General features: G+C 44.6%; 1 protein-coding gene across 1 annotated transcript in view; it reads left to right on the forward strand.

Annotated features, from left to right (window-relative positions):
- Positions 1-21146, forward strand: part of FBRSL1 (fibrosin-like 1) — a 408510-nt gene that overhangs the window by 331677 nt on the left and 55687 nt on the right. Inside the window, exon 5 of the mRNA XM_009335297.1 lies at positions 17897-17942. Coding sequence (XP_009333572.1) covers positions 17897-17942 — 46 coding nt within the window. The remainder of the gene's footprint in view (positions 1-17896; positions 17943-21146) is intronic.

The following is a 21146-nucleotide window of genomic DNA, read 5'->3' on the forward strand; positions in this document are numbered from 1 at the left end:
CATCTGGGATTTTAGTTGTATGAATTAATAATACAAACCAAGAGCACCCTTAAAACTTTAACCCCTTTCCTTTTTCTTAAACTGTGTTGCAGCTGTTAGATCACATTTACAAACCCAGAGTAATGCGACTGCTGATAACAGAGTTACTAATTTCATGTCAGGATGGAACTGCAGGAACCAAACAAGGCTGCTTTCTTGTTCTTTAGTTTCTTCCTTAGGCTAGGTAGAGCCTTCCCTTTGCCTTTGCATTTTTAAAAAGGGGAGTTAGGAGGTATGTTTACCAAAATGGATTTTTGTCCCAGTGGGAATGGCCTTCTTTTGCTTTCCTCTGCTTTCTTTTTGTAAGTATGTAAATATATGTAAATGTATACAGGGGCTTGGATTTACCCTCTTCATCTCCCCCTCCCATGTATAATGTATGTGTTAAACACGTAATCATTAATCAACTTTGTGGGGAGTGGAGACAAGAAGGGCTCTTTGATGATAGATGTATACTTGTGACTGTGCTTGTATGCGTGTTTATTAGGCAGCACGGTGCTATCAAAAGAAACTCCAGGTCCCCAAGGATAAGAAACGGCATAGGGAACAAATGAAGAGGGAAAAAAAATCCAACTCCTCTTACTGTAAGACCCTCTGTCTTCTACCATCTGTCTCCTTTTCTGCAGTGAAATAAATTGGGGAGAGATCTTTGAATGAGGTGCTTATTTGTAATGCACAGAAACATTAATGTAGAGCAGAAGTAAAGTTATGGTTAACGTTGCCTCTGATGGCTGGGAGTGTTGGAGGCAGGATAACATTATTTCTTTTGTCTGTACGTGCTGGAAGTGGTTTAGAGCAAAAAAAACTTCAGGTTGTCATGCGCAAGCACAACTATTCCTTACGTTTTAATATCATGTTTGATGTTATGGAAGGCCCAAATTAAAGGTGGTCGTTGCCCTGAAGTGTTCACAATAAAGACGACAAAACCCACAGCACTTCTTTGTGAGTACCCAACTCAGAACATCCATCAGGCTGCTCTGGGTTGCTGGAGGAGGACTTGGGGCGCTGGAATTACTTGTCTGGAGATTAAGGTAGAGGTGGAGGGATTGACTTATTTGCATTTCTCTTCCTGTGAGATACAGCAGTAAATCTTGGGACCTGAAAGCTTGAACTGGATGTAGGAAACCAAACATTTCCTTGGTTGTGTTAAAAGGGAGCTTAGTCAATCTTGTAGAGTTGTGCATATGCTCTTGCACAACATTGTGTTGGCCAAAATGATAAAGTTGGAATAGACATGTTTGGGGGAAAAATTAAAAATACAAATCATTTAAGTGCCCTAGATTATTTTTTGCTGCTCTTACTTAGCTTGTGCACTTGCAAGTGCCTGTTTTGAGAAATACCTAGTAAAATATGTATTTTAAATGAGCTTAAAAAGTGGCTTTGCCTCATTGGGTATAGAACTGCTGCACCTTTTGCTTTGCGTTCTTGCAGAGCTAGGCAGGAGACGCCGAGCTCTGATTGGAACTGCTGAAGTGCGTAGGAAACAGCAGTCCTGGCTCCATCAGCCATCTGCCAGGCAGGGAAGCAGGGGAAGGAGTTGCGAGTGTGTTAGTGGGGAGCAGCAGCAACGAGTCTGGGAGGCAAATGGGAAGGAAAAATTCCATTTTCTGCAGTCTGCCCAATGCAGAGAAGCAGATGGATTGGCTGCAGCGTGCCGGCTTTGTCAAGGTGTATCTGGTATTGTTTTAGGAAAGGAAAAAAACCACTAAAGTCTCAGGAAGGGTATACCCAACAAAAGGTATTTGCTTTGGACTAATCTACGCTATCTTAATGATAAGATAGCAGCTTCATCCACTCTGGCTATTTTTCTTTATTTTCTATATCTTTCCTCCTCTCATTTGCCAAAGTCAGCACTTCCAGATTGTTTTACAGATGAGCTGAAAGCCACAGAAATTCAGAGCCTTTTCAGAATTTTCCTAAACTGTTGACTATTCAAGTCTACATTTTTAGTTTTGGAGGCCTTTCCATCATTTTATTTTTCGCAGAAGAAATAAACAAGGTCTTGGTTTAGGAAGGTGCTTCAGCTACAGTGAGATTAAGTACATACATGGAACTAAGCATTTGATCGAGTGCTTTTCTGAATGCACTTTCTAGAAAATTGATGTCCCTTTTACTGCTCTTGCTAAGCTAATCGGAAGATGCTAGGGTCTGATCAGAGCCTTTTGTGCATTTTCAAGATAGTGTCTCTGGAGGATCATTACACACATCCCTCTGCAGTGAGTACAAGGAGATTGTCACCAGGAAGGTGTTAGTCACTGGGTATTAACATGCAGGATTATTCTGCCTCTCTTTTCACTGTAGGCTTTTCATCTCCTTACTAAGCAGGCACAGTCATGTCTAAGCTAAGATTGCAAAGGATTCTTGTAACACTACATTTGCACCTCCAGTTCAAGAAATAAGCTCCAGTGAAATGAGCTGTTAGCTGTTGTGTGACTTTTGAAGAGAGGTATGGAAAGGGCGCTGGTTTCAGCCCTTGCCACTAAGAGGCCAAGGGGAGATTGGCCAGGACCAAGCCACGGGAGCTCAGCACGCGGCTCCTGATGGGAGGGGTTAACGACCTGACAGCTGAATAGAGATGTTGCTGTCTCAGCAAATGAGCACATAGTTAGCCAAAGAGAGGTCAAGTACAGCTTGCTCTCCTGTTCCTTCCAAAAGCATCTCCTGTGCAAAGCTGGTGGTAGAACACACACAGCAGTGATGTTCCCCCTCCTCCAGCTGGGCGAGCTTGCTTCCGCCCAGAGCCGACCTGGCCCTTTGGCAAGCCATGTGTGTGAGTGTCCTGGAAACTCTCCAGTTGGTGGCTGAGCATGGCAAGCATTAGCCAATGACTCAAAAAACGCCCCCCTCAGATATCACCATGAAGGGAGAAGAGGGAAGCTGGGTCAGTGGTGCTCTGCTTATTCACAGGTCCACGAGCAAACACAATAGAAGGTTTTAGAACACAAAACCTCTGGCAGACATCTACCATTCACCGCAGGCAAATGAAATTTTATGGGCGAAATCATATCAGCACATATGGAAAATAAACCTAGTAATTGCCCTGCAGTTACGCCTTATCATAACAACTGGTGTTAGATGGACTGTCCTGCTAGAGTATACCACCTCCCCGGTACGAGGCATGTGTCTGGAGTTCAGCCTTCCATCCCTCTTGAGACTCACCAGGCTCCCAAATCTAGTAACTTTTAGTACACGGAACCATGTTTTTGTTGAAAATAGTTGGTTACTGATACAAGCCAATAACTGGGAGAAGTTTCTTATGGTTTGTGCATGAGGAAATGGCCTGGTTTTGTGGTCAGCAGTTGGCATGGTATATATTTGACTGCTTTCATGTTTTTTGCAACCCCACCCAGATAGTTGCTGTAGTACAAAAGAAATACATTTGGAAGAGCTGCATGGGTGTAGCTGATCACATATTCACCCTATTAGCTTCAGCTGGCTTGTAGAGTTCCTGTACCCAGAACATTGAGAGCACAGCTTTTTGAAATAACACTAGCTGTTTCCTATGTCAGATCAGTTCATGTCTGTGCAGATGGTTTCTCAACTGGAATTGCCAGTAACATCATCGGCAAAGGCTCTGAATGACGGGTTTCGTTCATTTGGGTTTGGGGGATTTTTTGTTTTGTCTCTCCGATTGTATTCATAAAGGAAAAATTGCAAAGAAAAGAGCCAAAGGAAAGTCAAGAGGCATTGTATAAGAAGGAAAAGATTATAGCAGGGAGGCATAATGTGTTGGAAGTGAAAGACCATTCCCATCTATTGGGGATTTTCTCAAGAATGTGAATGTACATGTCTACCAGAAGAATGGGAAAAGAAGGGCTGACACTTTGTGGGGTTCAGACAAAAGAATATAGATCCTTTACCCTTTGCATCAAGTGGTCCATGGAAATTAAATTGTCCTTTCAATGCAGGGGGGAGTTCCTGTCCAGAATAGATCACAGCATGATGGTGACTGTAAAGAGGTTTTCTCTTCCACTCCCTTGCTCCACGGGGCATTTACTTGAAGAGCATAATTAGGATTTGCATCTGGAAAAACACACCACCAGGCACAGATACAGTAACACACTAGAACCCAAGTGTCTACTGCGGACGATAGAAAAGAACTGAGACAAGCAGCGTCAAAACTTATTTCCCATGAATTTTCTCTCCCCATTTCTTCACGTACTTTGGCTTATACACGTACAAACCTCCTTCTGTAAGGGAGAAAGTTAGGCTATTTAAATGCCATGAAAGAAGTTTGATTTAAGAGGAAACTTGAAAAAGAGAATGAAGACCTGGCTGGTGAGGACAGGAAAGATTTCCGTGCTTTGGACAGAGGGCACAAAGAGGCTAGGCAAATCCGTTGGCCCAGCGTTTATAGCGTGGCTGTCGGTGCCGCAGCTGATTTCTCAAAGAGCTGGGAGGTGGTGAAGGAAGTTTGTTGCTGGCCGAGTTAGTCTTAGATTGGGGAGGGCGGTGAGATGCAGGAACTGAGAGTCTTTTAGGTTTTTTGGAGACAAGGATGAGAAGATTGTTTGTGAAAGCAACTGGAATGGGGCATGGAAAAATCCAGGAAGGCTGTTTTACCCATGGGGTGAAACTCTCTCTTTGGTTTGGACTGTAGCCAGTGGCACAGAGTAACAGAAACTTTCGAATTCGTGCATCTGCTGCTTGGCCAGTCCTCGCTGGAGACTGTCAGAGCAAATGGAGCTGCCTGTTCTGGAACCATTTTAGCTAGAATCAGCTCCCAGAAGACGGTTGTTAATAACTCATGTCTCACCAGCCCTCTCTTCCTTCACTCCACTCCCTAAAAACTGGGCTGAGAGACTGTGCAGGAATTTGGGCTCTCTCGGGTAGGCCAGCAGCAAGGCGATGGGCTCTTGCTGAGGTAATCTGCTAAAGCCATTGCCATTTTGCAAAGCAGCCACAATTCAAAGCGCAGTCGTGTTTGAACACTGGACTGACTTTTCTGTCTATTTTAATGCTTTAAACAGGGCTATGCATTCAGCAGTTATTTGTATAAGCGCTCTCCAGGCATTTGAAAAAGACTTCTGTTTTCCAGAAAAGAGGAGGAAAGAGGCCGGAAGGGACAACGTCGGGCAGAGTAGGAGCAAGCAATAGGGGAGCAGCCAAAAAAGGGGGTTTTGGCTGAGCTGGTGTGGGGGTGACTGTGGGCAGACACGGTGCTGCATGTAGGCTTGCTAGGGCTCCCCCACACCTGGTATTCAATCAGAAAAAAGCCTTCCACCTTCTGTTGCTGGGAGTTATGCTCTTTAGAGCCGAGTTCGACAGTTGTTATTGCAATTTTGTGGTGCTCTTTTGATTTACAGCTGTTTTTACGACCATTGAGACAGCCACAAATCGAGGAAATCTCATAAAACAGAGAGTAAACGTCTCCTTCACAACACAGGCAGAGTTTTGGCATCCGTGCTTATTCCATGGAGCAGGATGTGTAAACAATATTGTGTCCCCTGAGTGGCTGATATCAGTACAGTTAAGTGGTAACAGCTTGAAAAATGCATTTCTCGTATATTAGCGGTAAAACTCGAAATGGGCCCCCAGGCTAAAGTAAATTGGTGACATTTTGCAGCAGAAAGGGAAAAAAAAGTAAGGGCAAGGATTGGAAACGTGGAGCCCCAGCTTTGAAAGCAGTGGGACTGGAGCCAAAGTTGGATTTATCTGCATTATTGCAGTACAGGAATAAATGGATCTACCACACTTGTTGCAAAGCATATCTAATTGGAGAAGACAGATTATATGTGGCTGCAAACAGTGGACTGCCCCCTTCACCGCCTTCTTACACAGAAGATGAGGTCAGTTAATGCCATATTTAATCAAAGTATAACGATGAGAGCTTTTTACTTGACTTACTGTATCACACAGGAGAAATGCTTGGTGCCCCTTTTCTGTAACAAGTAGGTGAGTGCACTTCACTGCCCTTGAGTGAGTGAGGGGTAGGAAGGCAAATGCTTTGCAGATGTGAACCATAGTCTTTCTTCCATACTTTTTCCTTCACAGCCTCCGTTTGTAGGGAAGTTTATATGCTGTCCTGGTTCCCTCTTCTTCAGGTGTTCCTAATCCCATCTGTTGGGTCTTTAAATACTACTGCACCCTGCAGTTGCGGGTAAGAGTGTCTATGTGCGGGAACGGAGCTGTGAGGAACAGCTAGTTCAACAGAGACATTTTTTCCCTAAAACATAGAAACACAAGATGTGAGAGAGAGAAGGGTTAATGGGCAGGCTTGATAATGAAGTTAAAAGAGTCAATCCGATAAACGTCAGAGAGACAACTTCTAAAATTTCAGCATGTTTCGGGATTACCACATTCATATTGTTTACCTAATGAATATTTGATGTTTCCTTCATGTATAGAGTTGCTGTTACCTGATTGGGGTGATGGGAGGTGTCATCGCCTTGTAGCTTCTTCCTTTGATTACCCGTGGGTCTGCTGAATATAACGCGTGGTGGTCCAGCCCAGCTCAAATTAATCTGGTGTCTGTTGGCGGAGGAGAGCCCTGACAAGACCTTCCGCAGCTGTCTACTTCAGAGCCTGGCAGGGAGTTTTCAAATGAAAAAAGCTGTCATTCCTTTCCTGGACTAATATTCAGAATCTACTTGCCCGTTTCTAATTAACGTAATGGATATTGTTAAAACTTGGGCATCTGCAAGGATTCATAGACCCATCGTCCGGGTGGTTCAGGAAATAGTTTTCTCATTGGATCAAGAGAGGAGGAAAAGGCAGATGATCATTCGTTTTTGTTTGATTTTGCTTTCCGGTGCTGTCTGAAAAGAGCTAGCCTGAAGGTGTTCAGTAAGGCTATGGCAGTCCTCTTCTGTATTTCTCCAATTTCTGTGGGCAAAATGGGAATGGACGTTCCCCAAGATCACACACAAGCCCAGCGGTGTTGGTGATAAAGCTGCAGTGAACGACATTTTTATCCAGATCTTATTTGTTGAATTGTTCACCAGTGTGTTAATGGAAAGGACTGGGCAGGAGGTGGTTGCAGTGTCTGCTTGTGAATGTCTTCATAAGCATTTAACATTTTTCTTAAAGATTTACCTTCTGGAGTCATGTTGCTGCATGAGAATCTCAGCTTACATATATATTATACTTTAAAGGAAAAATCCAGCTGTGTCTTGGTCACAAGAATTAAACTTGAAAACTTAAAAATACAAATGAATGTTGACAAATGTAGAGAGATGCCCAATTCAGTTTCCTTTAAAGATGAATTTGTTTTTAAATCTCTGCAATGTGAGGACCCTTGGTCTTTATAATTATTTTGTATTGTCCTGGCACAAGCATGAAGCTGGAGGGCTGCAGCAGGTACTAGCACTGAAGTAAAGGAGGAGCAGTGGCTGAACCATAGCCCACTAGAACAGGCAAATCTCCTACGTGGCTGTGCTGTTACAATGGATGAAGTGCTCGGAAGGGGCAGTCCAGCGCTGTTCCAGTACCATTCACGTGACTGTAATATTCATCTTGTAATAAGAATCTCTCCTACTCGTAATTCTGGTGGGATTGAAAATTTCCCAGTAAACCTCTTAGCGAGGCTCCTGAATTAAAAAGAGGAGATACTTCTTAGGTGGCAAAGCCTGCCTGAGCCACACGATCTCTGCAGCTGCAGCAGGAGCTGCTCCAGACTGCTAATGCTCCCGCACCCAGGCGCATCCTTATGCTGGGTATCAGATGCTGGCGGGCCAGCGGACCAGTCTAAGAGCTCTCGATCTCTTGGGATTTGCCTGAGATTTGCCTTCACGTTCAGGATGAATGCACCCAGCACGCTGCAACTTTGGGTGAAGCCAGGGATGCATTTTGTGTCCAAACCGAGTCGTTTTCTGCATAAAAGGGGAGTCTGCTTCAGAAGCCCCATCCTCCTCCTGGATTGCACAGCTGTGAAAGGAGTGGACCTGGGAAACAACGGTGCTTTTGTGCCGCACAGTTATGTGTTTAACATAATAAATGTTTATTGTCCTCTGGAGCAAAGGAGCAATAGGCTAAATTATAGCCCGGGGAGGGAAAGCTAGAATCATGAGATATAGGCTGTTAATTATCTTTTTTTTTAGCTGTCATAATGTACTGGCGTTTGCCTGCAGCACACCCCCTCCCACTGCTCCATTACCTCCACCACTACTATCTCTAAAATATCTGCTTCCCGTACCACTGTGCCCTCCTCCTCTCCAGCCTCCTGCTCTTTCATTTGTAAGGCATCTCCGGCCTCCTGAGAGATTTGTGACTTCTCTCCCAGCAGCCGCTTACGGTGATAAAGGCCCTCAGACTACCTCTCTCTGATTAATCAGCCCTCATGCAGCCTCGATAGGGTGTTAATTTGTAAACTCAGTGGACAGGCAGCCGTGATAAGCCTCCGCAGCTGCTGTGTGTCTGCTGGGGGGGGGGGGGGGGGGGGGGGGACGTGTGGCTGCTGGGGGGGGGGAGGACGAGGGGGAACAGATAAGGCTTCAGCCCTGGGATGCAGCCAAGAAATATTTTGGAGCAGTGAATTAGAAACAACAACAACAAAAGAGCCTTCTGCAGAGGCACTCCTTTGAGGTTGCTGCTGGTAACACAGCAAGTTTCAATAGCAGCAGACAAGAGCCGCCTTCCTGATAAGCTCCCTGACCCCACAGCCCGGGAAAGGGCCACGTCAGGATTGTATCCGTAACTGGGAACTTCTGTCGGAGGGATGTTCGTGTGTCATACGTCATGGTCTGGGCTAGGAGGACGATGCAATCTTCTCTGCATCTCGTGTATTTATTGCAGTTAGCTTGATCCTTTTCAGAGAATTTGATGCTGGTTTGTCGGAGGGCTGTCTGGCAGGACATGTCACCTGGAAAAAAGGGACGGACACAAAGGGCGTCCAGAACAGCATCCGTGTCAAATGATTTTTGAGCATCCCCGAATGTTTGCTGTGTGATGTGGTTCACATAAAGTGCTATACAGGGTCCACTACATATCCAGCATATGGATTAAAAATGAGAAGGTAGCATTTCCCCTAAACAGCAGATCCTCCTGAGTGGTCTGAGACCACGGAGTATTGCAGCGGTCTGAGAAATAGCAAAGCATGGTGTTAAGTTCTAAAATACCTAGGCAGTTTGGAGCAGGCTACAGTGATGACAGGCATGTATTCTGCTTACCTGTTCAAGGTGGTTATGTCGAATGTTTCCAGCGTGCTCATGCAACTGTCCCTTTTTTATTGAATCAATTATGTTTTCTTCAAAAATCGAAAGGAGGAGATATTTCACTGAATTTGTATCAGCTCTTTGGTTCAGCTGAATTGTAATGATTCTGCCATTGTTGGCCTCCCTAATTGTTCTAATATTATCTGACAACACGCAACAGACCATGGAAGCAGTTCCTTCCCTGTCTGCCAACGCAGGTTGTTATTCAGTACGTTTTTGAACTGCAGCAATTCTCAGACAGACAGTGACCTTTTTATGAAATCAAATGTCTTGCAAAACCCTCTTGGTCTCTGAACTGTGATTTATAGCCATTTGTGTTGGAGAAGGCTGCAGGTGGGATTTGGGTGACATAATTGTTAAAAGATAAAATAAAATGAAGGTTGCCCTGCTGGTGCAGTGATGGCAGGAGCTACGGGAATGAATTGCTTGGCAGTGCAGAGCCTGGCCCTCCTCTTCCCGCCCTCCTCCGTCGGTTGCCAAGTCCTGTCTGGCAGGCCATTACAATGATAAATGCAGGTAGCTGGCAAAGACCACAGCTGAGAGTTTGTTCTAGCGTGCCAAGCCCTGCTTGGCATTCCCAGTTGGTGCCAGCATTTGCACTCTTACTCAGTTTGACGGAAACCAGGACATGAGGTGTGAATTTATGTCCGCATCCTTCCAAGAGAGAGTTGGGATAATGAAATGCCAAGGCAGCCCTGGGAGCAGCAGAGTAATTTGGTAGGTACCAAACAACAGTCTGCCACCTGTCATTTGCAGAACAGTCCCTGCTCTCCCCCATCACTCTTCCTACAATGCAGCCTTTGAATTATAAGAAGTTTTAGGTAGTTCTGCAAAGAGCACTCTCCATTCCGTTTGATTTAGTGCAAATAAAAACCCATATCCCAGCCAAACAGGTAGCCTGGCTAGATAGTTTCAAGCTGTAATGACAATAATACAAGCTACTATACTAACATGTTACACAGCATTCCCAACTTTTCATATTTGCAGGCAGGTTTTCCCCTACATCGGCAGCAAAAGCTAAATTGGTAATCAAGTCTGTGGTTGCCTAAGTCAATGTCTGGGTAATGGAAAAATGTTACATGTAGAAGTCCAAGCTGAAAAGCCTGCCTGTTCAGGAGGGGGATCAGCTCTCAGGGAAAGGCGTGAGATCTCTGTTGTTTGAGATGTTTAAAAACAGATCGCACAAAGCCCTTTTATAAGCGTGTCATGGAGACTTTTTTTTCACTGGCCGGGGCATGTATCAGTTGCCCTTAACATGGACACGTTGCTGCCTCTGACCTACGGTGAGAGGCGCAGCCTGATGCAGTGACACCCGGACAGGACTATCCTCTGGATGCCATTCATAGACCAGCCTACCGGGAAGCTAAGTCGATAGTGTTGTCCATGAGTACAGAAGTAAAAACAACCCAGTGTGAGAAAAAGAAGAGCAACATCTACTTCTTATTCTGCTTTTTCTTTTTTTCCTGCTAACCATAACTGGCACTCGCTTGGTGGGAGTAAGCCAGGATGTGGAGCATGCAAACATAGTCATGGGGAAGTCAGTGCTGCTTAGAATGGAAAATAGCCAGGAGTGTAAAATCAAGGTAGGTTTTGGTGGCAGTTTGGGAGCTGAGGTTTGAGAGAGGAGGATGCTGAGATAAGGACCAAGTGCACCTTAATTTAAATTAGGACACACAGGCACAGTAACATTAAGAAAGTATTTTGGCTGGTTTTAATGAGTGACAGCTGGAAATTGTCTTTTCTGGTCAGTGTCTCTGCAAACAGCTGAGGGACCTTTTGCAGCTGTACGACCAGCATCAGTGAGGCTCAGGAACTCCCCGGCTTCCTCCCTTCTCCTCCTTTACTAAAATTTTTTTCAGTGCGTGTATTTATTTATTTATTGGAGCTGAGCTGCGAAGGAGAAGGAGTTTGATCTTTTCCTTTGGGAGACAGCAACTGCTCAGAGGAAGATGAATCATAAAGCACGGCTAATGGAGGGAATAGGAAAGGAAAAACTCCGGGCTATAGCCATTCTCCAGGGGCTGCAGGGATGGTTTGAGAAGAGAGGGAAGAGGAGTTAGCAAGCCTGTGCCCCGAGGCTCTGATAGCAGACATGCTGTAGGTCAGGCATCCCGCTGCTTGCGGAGCATTAGGTCACCCTTTGTCACGGTAAGAGGCACATCTGTGCAATAAGCCGACAGACCGCAGCAGCATATGTTTAAGAATTACAGTTGCTGCTTAATCTAAACTAGTTTGATCTATCCCAAGTAGATTGTGAAGCGATGAGGAACATGCTCTGGATTCGAAATGGTGTTATTTTAAGCTTATCACTGTGTTGCCAAAAGAGAAGGTCCAAAGCAAAACCGTAACGTCGAACTTGCGGAGAAGCAATGGGCTTGGCTCCTCGTTGCCCTGCGCTAACTGAATCAAACTGTCTATACAGCATTTCCTTCGGTGCCTTCCAGTCATCATCCATTTTGCCTTGCTTTCCATTTGCCATCATGCAAAATCAGTGTAATTCAATGGTGAATTGGGACCACTGATCTCTGCTTCTAGGCTCTCTATGGCCTAATTTAATTCTCTGTTCCCAGACTTGTGCTAGCTTCTCAAAGGGGCTGTTGCAAAAAATAGTCATGGTTATATAAACTGCTGAGAGAAATAAGCATTCTTGGAAGAAAAAGTGACAAAGAGAGGAGTGCATTGTGAAAGGCCCTTTCCAGGACTACAGCAGTACTGAATATGCATGTGCTAAATGAATGCGAGGTGGGAACCTAAACAAATATGTTGCTGTATGAAAGTACAGTTCAAGAAGCTTTTTGTTTCTAGTGGACCTTCTGCAGAGTGAACTTTCATGCAAGATATGGAAGACCCATCGGTACCTCTCAGAGGAGACCTTGAATCAAAATTGAACTAGAAGTATCTGGGGTATTTAAGGCAATGCCATTTCAATAAGTAGTTGCCTGTTCAGGGTGTTTGTGCTGCATGTTTCACTGTGACATGTTAAGGTGTAGCTAAAGGCACGACTGAAATTTTAGGATTGGAGATCTGTCTGGCGCTCATTCTTGCTTAGGGAATATTAGTTATTATTAGTCCTTGTTTGCATTGGACATGAACAGCCGGAATTTCATAAGTGATCCTGACCATCAGCTGGTACTAGATTTTTCAGAACAACCTGGTCACCGTTCAAGTATCTAAATGGATTTTCAGAGATGCTCCATACCCAGTCAGGTTGGTGCCCCAAGGGCAGCTGCTGAGTGCTGAGTCCCCTTGGAAGCCCAGGCTATAAATTCTGTGTGGAGGTCTCAGGAGGGAAGGGGACAGGTGACCTCTTTGCTGTTGGGAGATAATCACAAAACGCAGTGTGGATTTGTAGCAGTCCAGTGTGTATTCCGTTCCCCTTTGCTTAATCCCTTACATGGCTGGGTTGTGCTCTGTCCCAGCCAGCCGTGTACCACAATGCCCGATTTTCCTAGAAGGTGTCACAAAAAGGTAGCTCACGTACTTCTTACTCCAGCTTTTTTTCCTGTGATGGTGTGTGAAATGACTGACTTGTAGGTCTAACTTTTCTTTTGTCTTAATCGAGCTGTGATTTCCCTCCAAAAATAATCCTGGTTTTGAAAAGACCATATGTTCTCTTGAAACATCCCCTCACAATGCAGGCAGTGTTACCCGTGGGTTGCTTCTATATCCTGGTATGTGTTGAATACTTTCTTGGTCTTAAGGGTGAATTTTAGTTTGGTTTTTGTGTGTGTGTATGTGATTTCTGGGCTCCTCTTGCACCTTTCCATATGTATCAATTTCCATTTCCTATAGAAGAATCACAACCCAAACAATACCTTCCTGTTTTAGTTATTGTTCTCATATTACTGAATGAAGGGGTCTGGTATGAATGACTTACAGAATCAACTGGAAGCTAGTAAAGCAATACTGACATGTGCTGAAATTCTCTGCTAGACAAGCGATCAAGTGGCATCGGAGTGGTAGGTAAGAGCAGGGGAAACAGATCAAAGGGAAGAATGAAAATTGATCCAAAATTTTCAGGTAGTGTCCGTGCTCTATGCTGAAAGTTTCTCTAAGCGTATCCAACACTTCTAGTTTGAAAATCTCCTGGAGAATGATTTTCTTGAGAGCTTTTTAGCGCTTGCTAAGTTCAGTAACAGTGTGAAAACAGTCTCTCTTGAGACCGGCTCTTGGCTGTCTAGAAGATAGGCAGCCATCCAGAAATAAAATGTAAACTGTATTTTACTGCCTCCTTTTCCTTCTGCCTACCATACTGGACTCAAATTTGGAGGGAATGCTTGGCTTTTGCCCTCTACAAAACAAGCATACCAGGTCCCTAACGGCACATGCTCTTGCTCCTTGTGAACCAGAACTGCAGCCTTATTAGCAACTTCCCAATGTCTTGTGATCAGGCGCCTCAACTGTCAGGCTTGGATCTGGCGTTCTGTGCTCCAGGAGACTGCATGAAGATCTGCAGGGCTTCTGTTGTTGGTGATAAGGAGCGGTTTTATTCCCTGTTAGACATTTTATAGCCTACAGAGAAAGGAAGGAAAAAAAAAATTATTGTGAGGCCTGACATAGCTTATAATGCTGTCTCTGTCAGATGATGATGTTCTGTTATATATAATCATTAAATTATTAATCTGTAAGAGCTCTTACACCTTTCAGCTGCCCTGGGTTAGTGGGAACCAGGATGAACGAGGCATGGTCTTCATTATGCCTCACTGTTCACCTTCAGAGGAGAGGGTGTGCTGCATCCTTTGTGGTTACCACCTTACATTTTGACAAAAAAACTGTCTTTGCTAAGCTTTTAGCGCTGAAAATTGAATCAGTGTTTATATGTGCTAGCTTCAAGGGAAGGAAGGATGAGGGACTGGAGCACCACTCCTCTGCTTGCTCTTGGATCTGTTTCGAGACTGTGGCAAACTTTAAACCTATCTTAAAATAATGAACAGCAGTGAGGGTTGAAGATAGTTTGAAAAATACACTGGAAAGAGAAAACATATGCCACAGAGTGTGGTGCAAAAGTCATATTTCATGCATGACTTTAGAGAATGTTAATAAGGATTAGAACCATACTTCAGCAGAATAACAATCAAAGAAGTGTAATTAATTTTTCTTCAGAAGAAGAAAAGCAAAAGCAGAAAAGGGTAGAAAAGTTGTTTTTCTCTGCAGTGTATTCAGCCTGGTTTCAGACTGTCACAGAACTGGCTGGAGACATTTTCCCCTTTAGATCTGGTGTAGAAAAGAAAATCAAAATAGGACAGAGAATTGCTAACTGTTGAATAAACCACCAAGGGGGACCTGCAAGGCTTGGTGCAGATCTTAGCGTGTCATCGAAAGGGTGCTGGGTCTTACAAGTTTCAGCAATGGGAGGCTACCTCAGAAACTCTGCCGCTCTCCAAAATCACTTGCGTGTGTTTCACTGTTGGGACAGATGTTAGATATGCTTAAAATGCAAAGGTCGTTATTGGGGGTGAGGGTGGGACTTTGCAAGCAGCAGCTTTTATGAAAACATGCCGGTCTTGGGTTCTGCTGTGGTGCTCCGTGGGGGAGGGAGACGAGCAGCAAATGTACAAGGAAGGCTAGAGGTGTCTTTTGTCTGTGAGCTTCAGGCTGGGGATGTCTCTCTGCCTTATGCAGCAACAAAAAGGAATTTGGGGGGCAGTGAAAGACTTGAGGGGTGCACGGAGCTGCTCCAGCTGCCCTTGTCCCTGAGGTGGTCCTTCAGATGGAGACACGCAGAAGGCAATGAGAGGAGAAAAAAAGGAAATTTCTAGTTTCATTTTGTAATCCAAAAAAAGTGTGATTTCTTGGGATGGCTTGAACCCTTCCGCATAAAGGACTCCAAACGCCCGGTTTTGCTCACAAGGGAAGAATTCCACTTTTTTTTTTTTTTTTTTTTTTTTTTTTTTTTTTTTTTTTTTTTTTTTTTTTTTTTTTTTTTTTTTTTTTTTTTTTTTTTTTTTTTTTTTTTTTTTTTTTTAATCCCTTCTTAAACATATGCAAATGATTTGCTTGAAACAGCAGAAAATTTGGGAGGGGACTTGTTTTAGCAGATGCGTTGGTTTGCTGGATTTTTTTCACTCATTAGTGGGCTCCCTCAGACACATAGGTTTTATTGTATGCTTCCTTTAAAGGGTGACTGATGGAATTGAATGATGTATTCAGGCTCTTCCTCCCCCAGCTTCCCTCCTGCCTTTACAGCAGCTCGCAGAATATCCTATAGCACAGGCATTCACTGTTTCAGAATGGTGCTCATGCCAAAAACTGCTCAGATCTGGAGCTAGAAATCACCAGAAGTGAGAGCAAAAGTTACTGTAAACTCCAGGTGTGAAGGTTTGTGTCTGTAAACTGTGGCTGTGATGTTGAAAACTCTGCTCTGTAAATGTTGACTCTGATTGTTGAAGGCGGTGCCACATACTGGTATCAGAAGACTGAGCAATAATCCGTGTGGTTTACTTTCTCTTAAAACTGAATTTTCTTCCTTGACTTCCTTAAACGTTGTTTTTATGTAGTCTGGACCTGTAGCACCGAGATCTTTAGCTCATGATTAAACAGCACCAGTCTGTATTAAATCCTCGGTACTGAGTTATGCAGAAGGGAGTGAGCTGGTGGTTGCCATAAAGTGGTGTCAGCAGGACCCAACTTTCCAGACCAGGCAAAGCATAAAGCTTCTCCCAGCTGGGGTGGCTGCTGCTGCCGGAGCGGGTCCTGCAGCCGGCGGCTTGCTCTGGACGGCACCCCGTGGAAGGGCAGCTCTCCCGAGCAGGCTGCCAGCAAACGGGCTCCTCTCGTGGGCTGCACACCCCGCACCCCGGCGTCAGAAACGGGCACTTAGGATTTGTGGCTCAGCTGCCGATTTACTGCTTGGGCTGTAGTGCAAGCCACGCCGAAGTTTCATTGCCTATAAAATGGGGGAATCTTATTTATCCACCTGCCACGTGTCCTAGTGCTTACAAGGGAGTGCTTTGAGGCTAGGTCCTGGCTTTGTGTAAGCTGTTAGTATGGGTGAGTCCCCAGAGCCTGCAGATGTGTTCTGCATCCGTGGTGACTTTGTGTTGATGATAAGTGAAAAATCTCTTAACAATGGGTTGTAAATTCGGAGTTGGCTGTCAAACGTTTTATGCACCACTGTTGTTGCTGCTGTGTGACGCTGTTACACTTTCTTTGCAAACCAGCCGAGGCAAAACCTTGTTTAATCCTGGTTCTTCCTCTCTTTAATCCATGCAGTGAAGGGATCGTGCAGGTAACTGATTTTCCCTAAGATTTTAGGATCCTTTTGCTGAGCTGTGTAACGATCATACATGCCACAGCTACACGTGCAGCTTTGTCGTGGACATGATTCAGAATTTTTTTCTTATGTGTCTCAGCCTCAACCTATTTTTCATGTTATTTTCCCTCTCTTTTTTATGCATTTGCATTAAGTAAGACATTCAGTGCTTGCAGTGCCACTTTCCTTAGAAATAACATTAATAGATCACTCTCTTGCTTCTTACTATAGCTCATGCAGATATTCTTGCATTTTACTATTTGTTTTTTTCCTTCTGAGTCGTCATTTAGAATATATAACAATGTAATAGAGTTCATAGTGCTCTTTATCATGCAAATCTCCCAAGGCACCTTAGAATAAAATCAATAAAATCAAAAAGAAAATCAACTTAGTTCAGCTATGTGTTGAATTAATTTATTGTTTTTAAAGCAGAGCCAGGGGAGAAAGGTTTTTTTCTCTTTCAATATCTTTTGCTCTTCAGCTTTGTACTTCACCCTATTTTATTCGTGCAGCAGTCAGTGCCAAAACGTTGATGATATTTTCAGCTATCTTACAGATAGTAGTAATGTTGATCGTGCTCCCTGCTCCCAGACCAGCTTTGATTCTGTAGAGGCTACCTGCTATTTTATCAGATAGCGAGAAGGAAAAGCTTATGCTGAAATAGGTTGACTGTTTGATATCAGTGGGGGGAGGGAAGGAAGCCATCAAATTAACTCATAAAAGCTTTATTTACGATGAATGGACTTTTTTTCCCTGTCTGTCATTATCATCTTGTCTGTAACCCAGTGACCCTGATTATCATGAAGCTGTTTACAAGGTTTAGGTTAATTGGATTTCTTTAACTATTTCCCAGAGCTGTGAGGAGCACAAATACACTGCCGTGGAGTTCAAACAGCATAGTGCAACCCAGTTTGCAAGGAGACGGGCTTCTTCCAAGAGGAAGTCGTTAATTCGTACTCAACTAAGTGCATAGCAGCATGTACCTATCATTTGGCATAATATTAAGTAACACCCTCTTTCATATGGATGTGTTCGGTTGCAACTTGTGTTTCCAATACACAAATTACATTTTGCATGTTCAGCAAGAAATGAGCTTATTTTCGATGAGAGGGGCTTTGAAATTTATTTTTTCCTTCAGCTTGATAGCAGTTTCACTGGTTTTGTTTTTATATGAGGAATCATGGATAAAATAGCTGTGCATTGCATGGCTGCCTAAATAAACGAGACAGGAGGATATAGTTGGGTGAGATCAGGACAGTACTTGTATATGCTTTGCTTTCATCTTAGGATGCATGCTTTTTCTTTAATGGCACAACATTGCACCCTCCAGGTGCAATGTGTAATTGCAGGTCTACAGATAACCGACTTGTTTTATGAGCTGTGGTTTTTGTGAGCAAGCCTTCCTAAATTCTCCTTTAGTATTACTCACCCTCTTTTTCTCTTTCTTTTTCAGGCTTCTGTAGGCTCTGAGAAGCTGTTCTCCCCTGCAGCAAATAAAGGTAAGTGAGCTGGAGAAATGCTTTCCTTATCTTAGAGAAAGAGATTTGAGTTGTGAATCCGTATCGCGCAAATAGCAGGACATCCGTTTTGCCAGCACCTTTAATTTTGCCACACACATTGTCATAAAGATCAGCTTTACAGGCTTGTGATGATTAAGTTAAAATTTAGAGCTGCATTGTCTCAGTGTGGGGTGGGACTTCTTCCCTACCAGTCAGATTTGTAACAAATGTCTTAGGGAGAGGGATTACTGACAAAGGAGACGTCAGCCTTTACTGCAGGGGATATGCTTTTCCCTCTAATACAATCAAATCCTCATTTCTTTTAAACGAATCAATATTTCAATGTTACCTGTATTACCCTTACAAGGGCTTGCACATCCCTCTCCTGCCAGTGCCCACAGAGCATTTGTGTCTGTACGTCTTGGTTCTCCAAAACGAGGTGGAAGGTGCTCAGCGTGTTGCAGGGTTTCAGCTCACAGCTCCCGCTATTACTATTAATTAAGAGTTACCTGTGATACGTGCTGGGTGTTGCTAAGAGACTGTGCCGGTTCAGATTCCCCTTGGGAGGTACAGTGACATATCTCTAAAGACGCCAAGCCCTCCTTTGAAGGCTCGGTACAGCCATGAAACAGGGCTACTCTAGTTTCATGTGTTCCCAGGGGTAATCTCACTGGGAGGGATACTGGGCAAAAATACTGAAGAAGCAGCCTTGGAGAGGGCAAAGTGTGGTACATGGTGGGAAGCACTGAGCTGGGAATGGTTCCATTTTGTCATGCGAGGAGGTTGGTGGTGTGGCTCTGAATGAATTGTCAGGTCGTGTGGCTGTTCTGCGGCGTTCCCAGTGTTGAGCTGCAGAATAAAATCAGTTCAGAGCAATAGTGAATACTAGGGACGTGCAAATACCCCGAAGAGGGGAGATGAGGCCCATTAATAAGAAGTGATGAAATAACCTTCTTGCATTATTTCAAGAGGGCCAAGAAAGGAATAATTTGCAGTTGTGTAGGAGTAGGTGCTGGCCATGGAAAGGCGTTTTGGTGGTTGTGTGCTCCATCACCTGGATCCAGGCCCGGTTTATCGCTGGGCTCTTTAGCAGCGGTAAGTATTAGGAATTCTCTTTCTTTCCAAGCTTTGCAGATTTTCAATGCCAAATGTGGAAACCGATGACAAGCCCATTATGTTATTACATTTGCAGATATTTTTATGGAATTATGCAGCTTTATCTGGGGGAAGGAGGGAAATTTAAACAAATGGTGGGGAAGAGCATTTCTCTTCTTTCAGCCTTGGCTCGTTGATAAGGCAAACCAGATTGCCCATACGGCACTGCCTCAGCAAAACAAAAATCTTGCCATCCTGCATAAATGCATGGCACAGAGATCTGCTGGAGAGGCTTATGTTGAAGCGTTAGCAGCTTTGTTGGCTCCTCCTCGTGCTGAAGCCTGAGATCCCCCACCCCTTCATATCACAGAGCAGCTCAGCAACATGAGTTTTCAAAATACCTCCCTATCGGGAAGTTAAATGTGTGAATGGCTGTGAATTTGCTGTCTTGAAGTCTGTGTTCGCGGCTGTTTATATCCCTGTAACTGTTCCTGTTTGATTTAATGTGGGTGTAGACGTTGCCAGCTTTGGGAAGATTTGGGTTCAGATCATGGTTTTTGTCGCAGACTTCTCTTTTACCCTGGCCCTGTACTGGTGGAGCTTTGCTGATCGGCATGGGCTGTGATCGCGGGCGAGCTCTGCTGGGGGCTACCTCAGCATTTGGCACTTCTGTTGAGAGGTGAGAGAAATTTGCCTCGGCGAGATTTTGCACAGAAACCCAAACAGCGCTAAATTCTACCCTCGCCCTGTTATCAGTCCCGCAACGCAAGAGCCAGATTTGTCTCTCGCACATGCAAATGAACGCTGCTCCAACGCGACCAGGCTCGGTGATGCCATATGGCCAGGAGAAAGTGACTTTCAAAGCGTTGTGCTTAAATTCCTTTTGTGAGATAAGAGCGTTGATTTAAGGCCCGTGTTCTCTAGGGCTGGAGCCATGGTGGCTGCGCGGGGAGGGGATTAGCTCAACATGGTTTCCTGATGGGCACACGTGCGGCACGGCACGTGCTCGTCCTCTCCCGTGGGCATTTGCACTATGCCCTTCTTTTGTAAACACTTGCAGCCTTTTTGGAGAGATATTAACTAGCAAATCTGCAGCGTCCATGGTACAGCTTTTGTTAAAGGTAACCAGGCTTTTAAAACACAATAAAGTGGATTCATTGTCTGGTGCAACTCTCCCTGTTCCCACAAACTTTCCCTGGGGATGTGTTTGGCCCAGCATAATTTTTTTATACCGTCCTAGTTTATCAGCAGCTTAGCAATGCAATTAAGTGTTAAGATAGACAGGTTTCGCTGATTTGAGGCTGGAACAGCTGTAAAACGTAACCTTTGACCATATTTCACAGCTACACAAAAGGCCTGAGGAGCAGCATCTTTTGTCTGGGACTCTCTGGGTAACGTTTGTCCTCGCCCCCTCCCTGCCAGGGCTGCGGCGGTGGCGGTGCTCCTCCTTTTGACACCAGTTCATCTGCAACAACAGATGCACGGCGTAGATGTCCACTTTGGGGACTGGTCGCTATTATGCGGCGGAGGGAGGTGTCCTGACCCGGGGTGACCTCGGTAGTCACAGCTGTGAAATAGGCTGAATGAGGCACTTTGAGCTTCCAGGAGGAGAGGAGATTAAATCCTCTGTGTAAGGAAATAATAATTAAAAGTAAAAGCAGAGAATCCCTGATCTGCTGTGCTGACAGGTCTTTGTTTTCTGACGCAGAAAAACGTTTGTTTAGCCAACTTGTCACTGCAGCACAGAGTTACAAGGGCATTTGCTGCCGAGAGCCGGTTGTTACATCCTCCTGGTGAATAAATCGATAAACAAATAATAAAGGTCTGTTTGTTCTCTCATGCAGCTCCTTTCTCACAGGAATCTCCTAGCCAGTCCTTTGCTTTTTCTGAAGGGCAAGTGCCATGCAGGGCAGGGGAGGCGCCGGCGAAAGCCGGATCCGTCCCTCTGTCTCCATGTGGGTGGATGAGGCAGAGGGAGCGATGGTGATCCATAGGAGGGCAGATGGGTTGTCGGTCTGGGGAGGTGAGAGGGACACTCACCCCTGAGTCACTGAAAAGACCTCTGCCTGCCTGCTGTGATGATATTTGGGGGGGGGTAGTTTGTATTTG

This window comes from Pygoscelis adeliae, unplaced genomic scaffold (genome assembly GCF_000699105.1).
Source record: "Pygoscelis adeliae isolate BGI_AS28 unplaced genomic scaffold, ASM69910v1 Scaffold410, whole genome shotgun sequence".
Classification (NCBI taxonomy): domain Eukaryota; kingdom Metazoa; phylum Chordata; class Aves; order Sphenisciformes; family Spheniscidae; genus Pygoscelis; species Pygoscelis adeliae.